A 17310-nucleotide genomic window follows, 5' to 3' on the forward strand; every position below is an offset into this window, starting at 1 on the left:
TCAATTGAGTGTCTGGTTTGTGGGCACAATGTTTCTCCCAAATAACAAAGCATAAAGCAATGGAAATGTGCTCACTGGGTGACCTTGTAATAATCGTTGAGAACCCAGTTCAGACTTAGAACAAATGTTGATACTTCTTTTCTGTAATCGCTGCAAAAAAAAAGAAACCGGTGGCCTTGGATTATTTGTGCAACCAATGATTTCTAAGACAAAATAAAAAGTTAATCAATAAACGTGGAGTCAAGCCCCCGAGGACACTTCTGTGAAGAACCTCTTACAGCACTTTTTTTTAAAAAAGAAAAATAACACTCTGAGGTTTGGCGAGGAATTCCACCTTGCCCGAGATTTCGGAGCATCTGGGAATTGGGCTAAGGTTCCCTCAGATGGAAGAGATAATATTAGACAGGTTAGTGGAGTCCCATAGCGCAGTGGTTAGAGCGCTCGCCTTGCAAGCGAGAGGACCCGGGTTCGATTCCCAGGTGGGGCGAAATCGAGTTGTTTTCCAGGGGTAATAATCTCTTAAAAAAATTGGGACACTCAATCCATGACTGTTTGTGGGACGCTGCTGTGCACAATTGGCTGTCGCGTTTCGCCCACAAGTATACAGTCAATTCACTTTACAATATATTCTGTGAAGCGCTTTGAGGCGTCTAAACAACATGATAACGCGCTATTTCAAATGCAAGGATTATTATTATTATTATTGATCATTGGCACCAAGGCTTGGGGAAACCAGATTGTGTGTTGGGGCAACTGCTGGAGTCTAACCAACTAAAACCGCACAGCTTGCCATTGATAGCACCGTCTGGCAAGCTTTCCCACTGCTTGTCCAGCTAGGACCACCCTACCTGTTAGGGCTTTGGCTTGCAGGGTTAACAGGAGCTGAGCGGGAGGATTATGTTCCCTCCAGTGAATGGTCTATTACTGATGTAACAAAGCTAAGTTCTTTGCCTCTATTCTGAACCTCATCTGGGTCAAAATCCTTGAGACCCTACTCCAGACCTCGCTGCCAAACTGCTGCCAAAGCTTAAAGAGAAAGATCCTACCAGGATACTCTCAGGTTGATTTCAGGGACAAGCAATTAGCTGCTGGCATGAAAGTTACACAGCAAAACGTCAGGTTGATAGGACCCAGAGAACATTTAACCACAGCAAAGTGGCGGAGTCTGACTCCGAGTCGGGGGGAGAGAGAAAGTGACCATAAGTACGGTCGAAGAGGAAGGTCGTGCTCTAAAAGAGGGGAAGGAGAGGGCAAGGGGGTGGATTGGGAGAGAGTTCCAAAGCTTCCTGTTCCACCAGTTTATTAGACAATCCGAGGATGGTAAGGGTGAGAGATTCTGGGAGGATAATATCAATGAACCAAAGGGCCTTCTACATACAAACCTCTCCTGTGATCTGACTTTGATTAGCTGTTACCTTATTTTTTATTTCCAGTAATTGTGGCTTATATCGGTGACGGACCTTTTAGTTGATAGTGGATAGAGTCCTGCGGTGCAGTGGATAGAGGACCTGAGTTCAATTCCCGGACAGGCCAAAACGTTGGCCAAGTTTCCTCACTTCACACGCCTCAGTTCACCTAGCAGTAAGTAGGAGCCCGGTTGTTAGTCACTTTCCAGGGTAATAACCTCTTAAGAAACAAAAAATTAATAATTTGGTCACTCAATCCACGACTGTTTGTGTGACACAGCTGTGTGCGATCGACTCCCGCGTTTCTTCCACAATAGTCAATCCACCTCACAGTACATTCTGTGAAGAACTTTGAATGTCTCGATCACGTGATAAGGCGCACATCAAATGCAAGGATTATTATTATTAAAGAGAGACTTCTGAAAACTGTGCGAGCAAAATCAACACAAGCCGCATTGCTCCACAGGCAGTGTTTGTTCTTTGAGATACGGTGGAACTGAACTCAGCAAACCCCTTGGACCGACTCAAACCCATGAACTCACTGGTGTTGCAAGCGTTTACCCAATTGAAAAACCTGGCCTCCAAAAGTGGATTGACTGTGTATTTTGTAGGTGAAATGCAGCAGCCAATTGTGTATAGCTGTGTCTCACACACAGTCCTGGATTGAGTGACAGACAGAAGTTTCTGCAACCAAAGACATGACTCGCGCTTGGTATGTTGCCTCCCTGATGCCAGGGTTGAAGACATCACGGAACGGGTGCAAAACATTCTACAGGGGGAAGGGGAACATCCAGAAGTTGTGGTCCATGTTGGGATCCATGACATAGGGAAAAAAGGGTTGAGATCCTACAGGGAGAGTATCAGAAGCTAGGGAAAAAGCTAAAGAGCAGGATCTCAAAAGTGGTGATCTCTGGATTACTCCCAGTGCCTCGTGCAAGTGAGCATCAAAACAGCAGATCAAACAAATGAACGCATGTCTGGAGAACTGGTGCAGAAAGGAGGGCTTCAGGTTCCTGGATCGTTGGGTCCTGTACAAGGTGGATGGGTAACACCTGAACAGGGCTGGGACCAATGTCCTCGTAGGGAGGTTAACTCGCGCGGTTGGGAAGGATTTAAACTCATTTTGAGGGGGGAAGGGAATCAGGATGTAGATTTGGGGAGAGGACAAACAAGTTACATTGAGTGCTGGAAAAGATTAATAGCAAGATAATAAGGAGTAATCCAGAAAAAGGAGGGATTAGACAGTGGAGAAATGCAGAGCAGACTCAGTCGGTCTTGGAGTGAATGTGGTAAATAATGTTGGTTGAGCTGCGGCTCAAATTGCCAATTGGGGTTATGATGTATTGGCAATAATAGACTTGACTCAAACAAGTGCAGGAATAGGAGCTGAATATTTCTGGCTACCATGTATTCAGTGGGGACAGGCAAGGTGGAAAAAGGGGGACGGTAATATTGATTAAAGTCACGGTTACAACCCTGGAAAGGGATGATGTGCTAGAGGGTCCAAAAACAAAATCTATTTGGTTAGAGTTAAGGAGCAGAAAAGGAGCAGTTACTCTATTAGGTATTTACTATAAACCATCAAATTGTGGGAAGGAGATAGACGAGCAAATCTGAAACAGATTACATAAAGGTGCAAAACTAATATAGTGATAATGGGGGACTTCAATTATCCTAACATAGACTGGCAAAATAACAGTGCAAAGGGCAATAGTAGTGGAGCTGGTAGCTCAATGGTTAGAGCGCTCACCTCGCAAGCGAGAGAACTGGGTTCGATTCCTGGCAAGTTTCCTTACTCCACACGCCTGGTAAAAATCCCTCAAGAAAAAATATAATTAAATTGTTCACTTCAATCCCCGACTGTTTGTGGGGACGCTGCTCTGCGTAATTGGCTGCCGCGTTTTGCCCACAAATATACAGTTAGTTCACTTTACAGTATATTTTGTGAAGCGCTTTGAGACGTCTAGAAGATGTGATAAGGCGCTGTATCATATGCAAGGATTACTGTTATTATTAAAGAGGGGGATGGATTCGTGCCCTTGTTTGAGTCAAGTCTATTACTGCCAATACATTGGCAACGTGGCAACCAATTGTGCGCAGCTGTGTCCCACAAACTGTCGTGGAGTAAGTGACCAATTTTTTATTTTTTGGAGGGGAGGGATTATTACCCTTTGGAAAGTGATCCTCCATCACCTTACAACAGAGTTCCTACTTGCTGCGAGGTAAACAGAGGAGTGTGGAGTAAGGTTTCACCCCGTCCGGGAATCGAACCTTGCGAAGCGAGCACGCTCACCTCTATGCTTCGGGACTCAAATTTGAGAGAGATATCCATGTTATCCATCACCAAATGGTCTCATATAATGCAAAACTCCATGATTGCAGTAAATGTAGACAACCTTCTGTACAATTAAACAGTCACTTAACACATTAAATCTACAGAGATCAACACATTTCATTGCAAAGCCTTTGTTTATTTGGAAAACAACTAAGAAACTCCAAATCAGACTCTTAAACACTAAAGCAGTTTGTACAGACGGACATAATATTCTCACAAAAACATGTAGGGTATTGCTTTGGCAGACGCTTGATGATTATAGAGACACTACAATATATTGACCAGTGAATAATGAATAAATAATAATGCATTAACCAACAAAAACCCCAAAATTCACACCATTTTGTCTTAACACTTGAGGTGGGGCCAAAATTCTAGATTGATCCTAAATTCGGTCATCGTTTGGAAGCCGGTTTCTGTTTAAGAATTGCAAAGAGACACCGGGTTCCGTTCCGAAGCCAGATTTTAGGAATTTTCCCCGATCTTAAAATGTGAAGACAAAGTGGTCTCGACGAGCCAAGGCTCAGTGGGAATTTCAGACGTCTTAACACTAGACTGTGGATGAGTTCGTAATCTGAAGTTAAACCAGTGCCAAGTTGGTGAGGATCTACAAACTGTTGATTTGGTTTTGCTCAACTGTCCTTAGTTAAAGCTTTGGCTGAACGACTCCCACATGGAGGACAGTTTGGTTCTGAGGTTCTCGGTGAGTTGAGTCAGACGTTCTTTGATGCTCTTGGCCAGAGGGTTCATTCTCTGCTTCATTTCCTCCATGTTCACAACGAGCTTCTCGTGGAAGTCACTGGCGTAGGGGGAGGCGTTCTGGCGGAATTCCTCCAGGCGCTGGTTAATCGTCTCCCGGACGGTGTCAGTGTACAGAGTTAACTTCTGCTGCAGGACGTCCACATTAGTCTTGACCCTCTCCCGGAACTCATTGGCGTAGGGGGTCATCTTCTCGTGGAGATCCTGAGCATTCTGAACAGCTTGGTCTTTAAGGTTCTCGGCCATGGGCACCAGCTTCTGACGGTAGTCCTCCACGCTCTCGTTCAACCTTTGGCGGAACTCCTTGGCATAGGGAAGCAACTTGGCCTGAAGGTCCTCGAGGTCCTTCTGGATCTGTGCCCGCAGCTTTGACGTGTCTTTGGTGAGCTTCTCGCGAATGTCGTCGGAAATTGGCATGACTTTCTTGCTCAAGTCGTTGACATATTTGTGAAGGTTGTCCAGGCTTTCTGAGATTCTTAGGCTGCAAGAAAGAAACAACAAGAACAAATTATATTTGTGGAGCGCCATTCACATTAGGAGGACGTCCCAAGGCGCTGGACAATCAAGGATTTGCCACCGAGCTATGGATTGGGATCAGAAGGATTGGAGGGCAGGGAGGGTGGGGGTAGGAGAGTTACTGAAGGCGAAGAGGAGGGTTTTGAGACATTCGCGTGTAGCAATGCCCGTGAGTTAACTTCAGTGACTTAAACTCGTCGACTTATTCATTGCCACGGTGAGCTCCAGTGTTAGCCATCTTATGTTCACCATACATTAGGAAACTTTCATGTAATTTGTCTAGCGATGACCTCTGTACCCACTTGTGTTTTTGCTCCAAAGTTTGAACGCTGTTATGTAGATTTAACACTAGATGTCAGCATTGACAAGCTGAAGTGAAGTCACTACACCTCCAAGTCTCATTCATAAACCGGTCAGCCTTGGATCACTGCAGAGCTATCTGTTTGCCAAGTACATCTCCCCAGAGCCAGGTCTGCAGGAGGGTTCCCCTCCCCTCCTAAAGTAGATGATGCTTGTCATTACAGTGAGACAAGTTAATATAATAATAATAATAACCCTTGCATTTGATAAAGCATCTTATCACATGATAGAGACATTTCAAGGCGCTTCACAGAATATACTGTAAAGTGGAGTGACTATTGTGGACGAAATGCAGCAGCCGATTACAGTGTCCCACTCTCGTGGATTGAGTGACCCCCAGAAAGCGATCCGCCAATCGACTAATAACCAGGTTCCTACTTACTGCTGCATAAACAGAGGCATGTGGAGTAAGGAAACTTGTCTAAGGTTTCGCTCTGCCTGGGAATCAAACCCATGTCCTCTCACTTGTGAGGCGAGGGCTCTAACCATTACACTATAGGACTAATATAGGAGCAATCACAATCTTGACTAACATTGCTCCATCTTTGTCCAATAACATAAAGCATTTCTCAATGTAGGTGACCCCAGTGTAACTCTAGTGAATGTACATTGTAGATGGAATTGCTGGTAAAGAGAGGAGAGGTACTTACTTGAGTTGGGTTCCAAGCTCAGAGTTGTCTATCTGGGCAACGGTTCCTCTCGCAGTGTCTTTGACTTGGTTGACGTAATCCAAGAGAGTACTCGTGAACTCATCCATTCCTGTTTGTGGTTGCCACAGAACAGCACCATGGGCTCCTGTTCATTGGTTGGGAGGGGGGGAGCGGGGACACATTTCTGATTATCAGAAATCTGAATCATATTTTAATACCTTTAAAACTACATATTAAAATAATAAATTGGTCACTTCAATCCACGCCTGTTTGTGGGACGCTGCTGTGCGCAGTGGCTGCCGTGTTTCACCCACAAAATATACAGTCAATTCACTTGACAGTATATTCTGTTAAGCGCTTTGAGACGTCTCGAAGCCGTGATAAAGCGCTGTGGGATTGTTGTTAATATTATTACATATTAAACCAGATTATTGTAATACGATCAGTTTGCTGAGACACCAAACTCTTGTTCAGAGTAGGGCACGGTTGTCTCCACATTCTGTAACAATAATAATAATCCTTGTATTTGATATTGCGCCTTATTTAGCCATTGAGACGTCTCAAAGCGCTTCATAGAAAGTGGACCAACTGTGTATTCTGTGGGCAAAATGCAGCAACTAATTGCGAAAAGCAATGTCCCATAAACAGTCATTGATTGAGTGACCAAATTGTTTTTTCCACGAAGCTGTTTAAGAACTTATATTAGAAGAATTAAGCTTGATAAGAAAGTTTATCTGCAGCCACTTATTTCCACGTCTGTATTACGCTAATAGTTTCTGTAATTCCCTCCCTCCACTTCCAGGAATTTTCTACTAAATTCTAGACTTAAATTTTTAAAAATACAGTAAATTCAACGCGTTAACTAAACCGGAGAGAATGTTTAACTCATTATATTTGTTGAGGTTGGATCCCTCCCTCGTATCAAAGGCTAACGACATACACATACCTGTGATCACAAGCAGGGCCAAGGTCACAGTGATTGCCTTCATGGTAAATGAATTTTGTTGGGCACTGTAAATAATAATAATGATATAATAATTGCAATAATAAAATAATCGCAATAATATAATTTTGCAATAGTATTTAAATAATCACAACAATAATAATACAGAGCTATATCAAATACAAGGATTATTATTAATATTACTATTAATTCAGTGGATTTTATTTTGCGTAACTCAGAAGCTTGAGGTGCCAAGGGCTCGATGCAAATTACATCTCTACCCGACGATTTAGTCAACAATATAGTCACTGCGTAGAACACATGCAACCACAGACGCAGAAGATTGTCGCTAATAATAATCCTTAATAATAATAATCATTTGATGTAGAGCCTTATAACATCTTCGAGACATCTCAAAGGCATAAGATATCCAGCCACCTCTTGCTATAATTCTTGCATTGCAATGATATAGAGGTTTATCATGTCGTTGAGATGTCTCAAAGTGATTCACAGAATATACCGTACAGTGTAGTGACTGTGTATTTTGTACCGCTTGGATACGTTAGCAGACGGTGGTGGGAGCTTTTCAGAACTGCACCACAGAACGATTCGGGGAGAGGTGGGGTGGGCAGAAGAAAACTAGTGGGGAAAAGTTGAACATACGCAACGAGCTATCATTTATTCATTGATACTAAGATCCAGCTCGACAGGATTTTACGTTCAGTGCAAAGTGCAGATAATTAACTGCATGTGGAACTGAATTTGATTGACTGCAGTACTAAACCATAACAATAATCCTTGCATTTGATACAGCGCCTTATCACATTGTTGAGGCATCTCAAAGCGCTTCACGGGACATACTGTAAAGTGGAGTGACTGTGTATTTTTGTGGACGAAACCCGGCAGCCAATTGCGCACAGCAGCGTCCCCACAAACAGCCGTGGAGTGAAGTGACCAAATTATTATTTTTTAACTTATTTTTTAAAAATTGTCAGCAAATTATCTACTTGATACATCGACACTTCAATTTATCGAACTGACATCTGGCATATTTCTGAAATAAATTTCTAAATTAACCTATTGGTTAAAATGGTTTGTGATCCAGAACAGCCTTTAAACTGCGTTTGAATGCTTCTTGGATACTGGATTTCTGAAAACCAAACTACCTTTCAATTCAATATATCTCTGTAACTGCATGTGGAACTGAATTTGATTGACTGCAATCAAAATATAATTTAAAGTGATAAGTGTCTTTAGGAGCTCAGCTCACAGCAGTAAAGTGACAGACCTGGGATGTCCTCCCGACGTGAAAGGCGCTTTGCAAGTGTAATGTTGTATTGCATTTGGTCGCACACACTTTTCACTCTGGATAAGCTTCCCACACATTTGACAAGTTGATCAGCAACCAGTTATTGCCGCTGAGCCAATTCAACTCCAGAGATCCCATTTACCCCACGTCCGCATGCTCACAGCATGCACACAAACACCCTTTCTAGGATAATTTTTAAGACATCTTCATCTACGACAAAAAGATGAGGAGCTAAGTGGATCAACCGAGATTTCAGGTGCAGACAAATTCCGGCCAACCTCAAAACAGTTGAGCTCACAATATGAATGCGCGGACACTCTACTAAACGAGAGAGTATTCACACATTCACAGCACAGTTATTGGACTGAAAAAATAACTTATACAGCAAAGCTCAGTAAGTGAACAAACATATTATAAAAGTAAAATCAATTGCACCAATTTTGATATGTTAAATATCAAAAGCTACACAATCCACAACTGTTTGTGCTGTGCACAATTGGCTGCTGTGTTTCGCCCACAAAATACAGTCACTCCACTTTACAGTTTATCCTGCGAAGCATTTTGTGACGTCCCAACGACTTGATAAGGCTCTGTATCAAATGCAAGGATTACTATAATTATTATTGCTTATGAATTTGTATCAAAACAATAAAGTAACCACATGAAATAAATGGGTAACTGCAATAAGGATTATAGAACATATCAAAGTACACACATACAAGAAACCTCTTTCTCGCGCAAATCACTTTAACATTGACCAAGTCTGGGAAGTGGTTTGAGTAACGAAGACTAAGCCAGTTCTCACCAAGTTCTGATCAGGTCCTCTGCTCTCACTCTTGCTCTCCCTCGCTTCTTCTGCTCTTTGGATCTTGAGCTCTCCTGCTATTTATCACCAAGATTTTATCACATTTGATAAGGAAGAGACCTATAAACTGTGTTAAGTGAAGGTTTTGATTATGTGGAAGGTTGGAGTTCAAGGATCAATGTTCCCAATTTGCTTGTGCTCGTGTCCACCAGTTTTTCAACAAACACCAGCTGTCCAAAGATCAATTCGAAATAATTATTTCAAGCCCTTTTCTCTAAATTTTATTTTTTCCTTTCCTCTTTTCAGCTCACACCAGATTCCCAGGGCTTGGGAGTATGGCCGCTGTCACAAGCCAGCAGGGCACCTGCCCAAGCCACCATCCACTGGGGTTTCCTGGGCTCTGTGCGGGGGAGGACTAGGGGGTTAGGTTCTATTTCTATTGCCCTTTGTTGTCTGGTGAAACTCTCAAGGTGTCGCACACAACAGAATCTAAGAGCTCACCAAAGTGAGCAGCACGGAAAATGATGATAAATCTTTGAAATATTATGTTTGTGCCACCACTAGAGAAAGGAAAATAGAACCATTAACCATTTCTCTTCTCCCCCAGACCCCCACCAAACTTTTCTTCCTTTACCTGAACTAAACAGCTTGCCCTTCACGCAGGGCAGCGTCTCAGAGAACATAAGCAGCGTACCCGATCATTTAAACAACAACTCACATTTACATAGCCCCCCCAAAGATGGGGAAGGAGAGGGCAAGGCGGAGGGATAGAGGAAGAGAGTTCCAGAGTTTCAGGGAATAATGGCTGAAAGTATGGCCAAGGGTGGAATGGAGGGCGTGAGCTAGTCGAGCGGAAGCAACCGGTAGTGGGTTGGGGAGTAACCAGGTCGGGTGGGGAGGTAGGGAGGTGCCAGGGTATTAAAATCCGTAAGAGTTAAACATTCCCAGTGATTCTCCCTCAGTGGCCCCTCTCCCTCATCTGAGGAACTGAATGATAACAACGTTAAAAACAGCGTAAAGGGTAAAGAAACCAGACCACAGGTAGATTAGTAGTTTCTGGTGGTGGATGTCAATTAGCACAAACTGATGTGAGGGCCTTTAGTATGTGACATTTGCAATTGTTTTCACCCAAAGGCTGGTGGAAATCTGGAACTCTCTCCCCCAAAAGACTGGATGCTTGATCAAATAAAATTTTCCAGACTGAGGTGGCTAGATGTTTATTAGGGATAAGGGGCAAAGGCTGGTAATTGGAGTTGAGGTACATATCAGCCATGATCTAATAGAATGGGGGAACAGGCTTGAGTGGCTGAATGGTCTCCTCCTGTTCATTTGTTCCTAATTGGAATTCTTTTGTGAATAGAAAAAGCCCAAACTACAAATCTTGAAACAAGATATTTACAAAGTAAAGTCACGATTAACAACCATTGAATTTTGACCCCACATTGCCGGCTGAGTGACTTGGTGGCTGTGGGAGGCCAATGTAGACTTGGCATGGTTAGACAATAAATCTAATTATGATCGCAACATTCCATCAAAAGCAGTTAGTTCACAAACTGTAATGCAGATGGAAGATTGGGTTGAAATTGAAATGCAAGATCTACCAAGAACGGTATGCCTTTTGTAGGCATTTGTTATCCCATTGCTAAACTGAGCATCACATATGACAGTAAAAACTGGGGAGGAGAGTGGCGTAGAAACAATATTCTTAAGATGTATAGGAAACCTGAGCCAACCTTGGGGATTGATTGAGTCATGTTGCATTCTAATCTGTGGCCTTTGTATTGGGGCCGTTGCTATCTGATAAATCGCAGCACGTCATCTTGGGACTAAGCCACTCATTAATGCCCATCATTAATGAACAAGTAACGAAGTCAAGCAGTTTTTTTATACAATGTTATCAATGTATAAGAAAGGTCATTTGTAGAGAGTATTGCTGTTTTCATAGGACGCTTGATCATCGGAAAGCCAGGACTTTTATGCTGTATTTAGTCTTTCCCGGCTGGGTGTCTGACACATGCGGAAACCCATCACCGTTGCTTAAGAGTCTTCAAACCAAACTGAGATTTCCATGCAGCCCACCCACCTACACGTGATAGGTTGTTGGAATGGAATGCGCTCTTTCTCCCCGGAGGGACACATACTGCTTCACCTAATTCCTGAGAGGATGAGGTGTGGGTTGGCAAGAGATTGCATTGCTGGTTTGATCAAAAGCAGGGCACAACGCACTCCGGTTCAAAAGGGTTCAAAGCTTGCAAACCTTACTCACGTTGAATCATCAATCATTAAGGAGAACGCTGTACAGAGGCCAGCTATGACTCTAGGGAAACTCCAGAGGATTGAATCAGTACAGGCTGTCCATCTGTTAAGAGATCAGTTATACAGTTGTGTTGGCAGAGGCTTGGGAATATGTTATCTATTTGTCCTCTAGGCTGGGAGTACAGTACAGAAAGCTGGTAGATGCTTCACAGTCAAGAAGGGAAAAAAAAGCAAGTTACTTCCTGAGTGCAAGACCGAATACATTACAACAACAACTTGCATTTATATAGCAGTCTGATGCCGAGTTGGGGGGGGAGGAGGTGACCATAAGCACGATCTAAGAGGAAGGTCTTCGGTCGTGATATAAGAGAGAGGAAGAAGGGGGCAAGGTAGAGGGATTGGGAGAGAGAGTTCCAAAATGAAAGAGTTCCAAGTGGAAATGCCTGAAAGATGAGAAGCGTGAGGTAACTTAAACTGGATTTAGTGCCACTGTCTGATAATTTGCTTTGCTGTGTTTTTAAAGCATTACTGTAGCAAATCTAACCGTTGAACTTGGTGAGATTCCTGCTATAATAAAACTTTCTTGCTATTTTCACTTTGGAAGTTTTAAAACCATTGCTACCCTCCCACCCTCCACTGATCCCAATTCTTTCCAGCCTCCCTCTCCGCTCGGGTCCAAATCCCTGACTGTCCAGCGCCTTAGCAATGTGAAAGGCACTTTACAAATGTAATCGTGTCTTGTCTTGGTCTATTCCATGCCTCCAGCACAATTCATCAGCTTAGCGTTCACAGAGCTCACAAAGAAGTGATACCAACTAATGATCAATAATATGGACATCAATGATCCTCAATGAATCCCTTTCCTATTCACATTGACATACAATAAGCAATGGATTATCATAATAATAGTAACATTTGATATAGCACATGATCATGTTGTTGAGATGTCTCAAAGCGCTTCACGAAATATATTGTGAAGTGGATTGACTGAGTATTTTGTGGGCAAAACGCGGCAGCCAGTGGGGCACACTTTAATTTGAATAATTTTAACCGTGGTTGAAATGGTGGCATTTTACGCCTTACAAAACTGATGAGGAAAGCCTGTGTTTTTTTTTTAATGAGTACCTCTCTCAATTTTAAGACCTCTGCTCGGCAATGTGAAGCTAAACTCCGAGGTCACTGCAGCATTGCGTTGGCAGATGAGTTTGGGAAGTCTATGCACAACAATAGCCTTTGCTAGTGAGTTTTTAACGTGAATCATTGACCAACGCTAATCAAAATCACTCAAGCAAACTGACTGACTCTTTACAATGAGATGGACACAATGGTAGATCAAGGAAGACTATTCTTTCAACCATCTTAGTCAGAGCTCCAAATTTTGTGGCTCTTAAATTGGAGCCGTAGAGACAATCTTCCACAGGTGTGCTATCCTTACCAAAGCTAATTTGTCATACAGCCGAGATTCGATCAATGATCATATTGGGCCTTGCATTCGATCCAATCCAGCCACATTTTGTCACAAAGAACAATGGTATTTCCTCGCAGGAGGGCGATGCTATTCTTAATGGAGAGAAACGTTTTCAACAACTTTCAACGGGAATTTAAAGTTTCTTCAGCGAGTAAGCAGGAAATCATGGTTTAAGACAGCAGCTAAATCCAGAATTAAACCATATTTCAATCCGGGCGAATGAGACCAGAATCCCTACTTTGAGCTACACTATCCAGTTCCTAGCGGCTACAAGACCACAGGATGGTTGAGGCAAATGGAAAATTCATTCCTAAACAATGGAGTGCAGAGCCATTATTCCATCAGAGTTTTGATCTACATATCATTGTAATAATAATCCTTACATTTCATACAGCGTCTCATCACGTCTTCTCGACGTCTCAAAGTGCTTCACAGAATATACAGTAAAGTGAATTGACTAAATCTTTTGTGGGCAAAACTTGGCAGTAAATGCACACAGCAGTGTCCCACAGACAGTCATGGATTGAGTGACCAATTTATTATTTTTTTTTAAAACTTTGAAGGAATTATTACCCCTGGAAAAGTGATCCACCAATCGACTAACAACCGGGTTCCTACTTACTGGTATATAAACGGAGGCGTGTGGAGTAAGGAAACTTACCCGACATTTCGCGCTGTTGGGAATCAAACCCAGGACTCTCACTTGCAAAGCAAGTGCTCTAACCACTGAGCTACAGGACTCTACACATACTCCATACTACCCTTGTCCAGAGAGCGATGGAATTATTATACCTTCCATCCGCCAGCTGTCAGAACTGTTTGAGAAGCCCACAGTGTGACCTGGAGAGAACGCTATCGAAGTCAGTGGGACAGAGAAAGAGTTCGGGCCGACACGTTGGACAAACAAGCAACTTTTTGGTCAGATCAAATTCATAGGTTTTATTTATCATAATCCCACTTTCCAACTAAATTACTAGTTGCAAGTGACCCACACAATGTACTAGATCACTGAACCTTTTGTCCAACATAAACAAGAAAAAAAATACTTTCAACATTTCCGAAACAGAAATAGCAAAGTATATTAATATACATTCAACATATACTGCGTATTGATTACTACAATACAAAGCAACATTAAAAAAAATGTGTTACAAGTTGAGAGATGGCACTGCTTTCAGTTCTGATTGGGTTTTTATATATAGGGTGGCAGTGACTCTCCCTTAAATACAGTGTCATGTAAACAAAGAAAAGTTACATACAATAAAACGATCTCAGGCTTTTCTCTGTACCTTCCCGTTAAAACAGCTGAATATCAAGTTTTTTTATTTTGACTTATTTTCGTCAAATAAATGTAACAAAAATGTACAAATAACAGAAGTTGGACAGATATGTAGTTTGGAAGCAGGTAAATGGATGATATTTTAATTTCATTCGTCAAGTTTAAAAGTTTTGTCTGCCCCAAGCTACTTTTTTTTTCTTTTTTTCTTTTTGTCTTAAAACCATGATTTCTAAAACCACAGTTAAACACTGCTTGACTGGCTTAGCTGTAGTCTTGTTGTCTTGTTGTCTGTTCGTGCAAATTCCTTTCAGAGTTCCGCTTCATCCACTCCACTCTTCGAAGCAGCAAATAATTGTTTCAACTTAAAAAAAAATTCTGATCAGTTTTTTTAAAAAGAGTTCAGAAAGTAGCCAAAAACCCAAGCTTCCAGTGGGTCCGGGCATTTTAATAATAATAATAATAAAAAAAGGATACGATATGACATAGAAACATAATACGCTGTGAAATTTCAAAGAGTTTAACATTAACACATTTTCTCACCTGGCACAAGGGGAATCAAGTCACAATTACAATGCCATAAAAAGGGGAAAATACTTTAAACCAAGGTGCAAGTTTACAATTCAAATATAACAAAAATCAGCTATTTTGATAATTTCCCCATTAAACGCACGGTTCATTCAATCGACAATCTTAAGGAAACATGACAGGTATCTACACGAACGGGAAATTAAACTCTAAAACCTTAACTTGCTTCTTTTTTTTAAAAAACAAAAAGGCCGTACACGTTTTTTTTGTTGTTTTTTTTTGGTAAATGACGCAGAAATGAACACGAGAAAGAAAGCACGATGACGAACGTGGGTAAAGGAACTGGGGGGGAAAACAAAAGCATATTGCACCACTGTTAGGCAAAAACAAAATCTAGAGGAGTACCAGAGGGAATAGCAAGCAGTCTTATTGCTCACAGAGTGAATGAGGCCTTGGGAGCACATGCTCAGTTATTCTCCCTGGATAAAGTGACAACCGAGGGGTCGGTGGGCTTCTTCGTCAGGGGGCCAGAGTGGCTTCAGGCATGAAGAGATCTGGGAGCCATGGCTGTGTGTGTGTCTCTCTCTCTCTCTCTCTCTCTCTTTCTCTCTCTAAAATGTTGAGCACTTCAGTCTTCTCACCTCCACATGACTGGTACTGACAGATGTGGCAAGTAAACACAACCACTGAACTGGCAGGCAAAGAGTCATGATGCTGGGCTGGAAAGAAATACAATGATGTTTTGGCGTGATGCTGCTGGATACTGTTGGTTTAAATGGACCTTTCACCTCAAGGCTGAACTGAGTCATCTGCAGATGGAGAAGCAAAGAGGTGTCAGTGAGATCCCAGGGGGAAAAAAAAACTTAGAAACACATAATTTTTGATTCGCTAAAACAGAATTCCAAGAATTTCTGGCTCTGGCTCTGTTCTGGCCACGACATTCCTCTAAATAGTGGGAAAGGAGGTGAGCAATCAACTTGCACAATTCTGACATATGCAGTTACACTGAAAAGAGACAAATATAACCATTCTTCCGTCTCAAAACATTAAGTAAAACAGTGAATAGTTTTGCATGTGCTTACCAAGCACACTGAAAAGAAATCATGGACCAGAGCAAGATCACTGCATGATAAAATATACTTATGTACAACAATGTACAGTATTGTATGTAGCCAGAATTTTGCCACGTTCACCATTCCACACTGCGATTCACCTCTTACCTATTAACATTTTTAAGAGATTCCTCTTTGTTTAGAATAGTTTTCAGCGCAAACTGTGACTGTTACAGCACAAGAGGACCTTCAAACCGCCCCCTCCCAAAGACATCCTTCAGAGATGTATTTTGTACCAAGTTTGATTTAGTTACTGTTGTGATTTTGCTCCCCCGTTTGATCCTTGTATATTTTAACTGTAAGTCTAGACTTAAAAGCAAGCATTTTGTGAATGTTTCTTAACCCTATATTTGGGCAAAAAGGCCTCGGGAATCCATACTTGTGGCTGGATAGGAAGTATCGAGTTGAACGAGCAATAATATGTTGGTAATAAAATGTTTTACTTTGGATCGTTAAAACGGCAATGAAAAGCCAAGGGTGAAAAAGGCTCCAATTTAGAGAGAAGCGACTGCTCTCACTGTTGGACCTCACCTTTGAAACCGCTACACTCCAGCTTGCTCCATTCCAAAGGCCAGGTCAGGGTGTTTGTAGGTAAGCAGCTTGTTGTCGAAAGGTGGGTTGAGTTCTTTCAGAAGTTCGCTGAAACATTTGGCAGAGTAGGAGGAACTGTTTGAATGCTGGGAGTCCTCATCTGGGTTTAGTTGAGCAGAGCCCTGAGGTCTCTCATCACATTCTGGAAAAGCAGCCAGAGATAGATGGATAAGCACTTTAGCAAACGTGGTTTAACTTTCACGGCAAAAGGACCATAATAATAATGATGATCCTTGCATTTCATACAGCGCCTTATCACGTCTTCGAGACGTCTCAAAGCGCTTCATAGGATTAACTGTCACGTGAATTGACTGTACATTTTGTGGGCGAAACGTGGCAGCCAATTTCGCACAGCAGCGTCCCACAAACAGCCGTGGATTGAGCGACTAAGTTATTAGTATTTAATTTTTTTTAGGAGATTATTACCCAAGGGAAAGCGATCGAACTAACCATCGGGTTCCAAATCTGCTAGGTAAACAGAGGCGTGCGAGTAAGGAAACTTGCCTAATATTTCGCCCTGCCCGGGAATCGAACCTGGGATCTCTCGCTGAAGTAAACTATCATTTACACTCTCGCCTGTTCTTGGTTTCCAAAATTACACAAGTAATTTTCCCATTTCTTCTTGCGGTGGCATTTAGTTAGTGGTTCACAGTGCCTGGAGCCCTCCCATACTCACAGCACAAAGGACATCAAATGGAGCCCATTCCAAATCTTTCCACAAAGATGTATTTTCCCAGGAGGGAGGAGACTGGTTAATTGGGGAGAGGGGCTGCTTACAACACCCTGCAGTGCCTTCACCCCTGCCACCCACCCTCTGCACAAAAAAAAAGGATATGAATAAAATAATAATCCTTGTATTTGATATAGCGCCTTACAATGTCGTTAAGCTTTTTCAAAGCGCTTCACAGGTTATATAGTAAAGTGGAGTGACTGTGTTATTTTGTGGGCGAAACCAATTATATATTATATTACCTGTGATCAGAAGAAAAACCACAA

General features: G+C 42.1%; 2 protein-coding genes across 2 annotated transcripts in view; both read right to left on the bottom strand.

Moving 5' to 3' along the window:
- Window positions 1-3856: 3856 nt before the first annotated feature.
- LOC103187698 (apolipoprotein A-I) lies at window positions 3857-9161 on the bottom strand. The gene is made up of 4 exons (XM_007907317.2): window positions 9084-9161; window positions 6973-7037; window positions 6027-6171; window positions 3857-4981 (listed from the first exon to the last, which is right to left on the bottom strand). Exons 2-4 carry the CDS (start codon window positions 7013-7015, stop codon window positions 4384-4386), a joined length of 786 nt encoding a protein of 261 aa, XP_007905508.1. The 5' UTR covers window positions 7016-7037; window positions 9084-9161; the 3' UTR covers window positions 3857-4383.
- Window positions 9162-13719: 4558 nt separating this feature from the next.
- The window catches only part of sik3 (SIK family kinase 3), a 145162-nt gene continuing 141571 nt past the window's right edge, over window positions 13720-17310 (bottom strand). The window contains exons 24-25 of the mRNA XM_007907315.2: window positions 16255-16456; window positions 13720-15420 (exon numbers count right to left, since the gene is read on the bottom strand). Of these exons, the coding sequence (XP_007905506.2) occupies window positions 16266-16456 (191 nt within the window). The 3' untranslated portion in view covers window positions 13720-15420; window positions 16255-16265. The remainder of the gene's footprint in view (window positions 15421-16254; window positions 16457-17310) is intronic.

This window comes from Callorhinchus milii, unplaced genomic scaffold (assembly GCF_018977255.1).
Source record: "Callorhinchus milii isolate IMCB2004 unplaced genomic scaffold, IMCB_Cmil_1.0 Scaffold25, whole genome shotgun sequence".
Lineage (NCBI taxonomy): Eukaryota > Metazoa > Chordata > Chondrichthyes > Chimaeriformes > Callorhinchidae > Callorhinchus > Callorhinchus milii.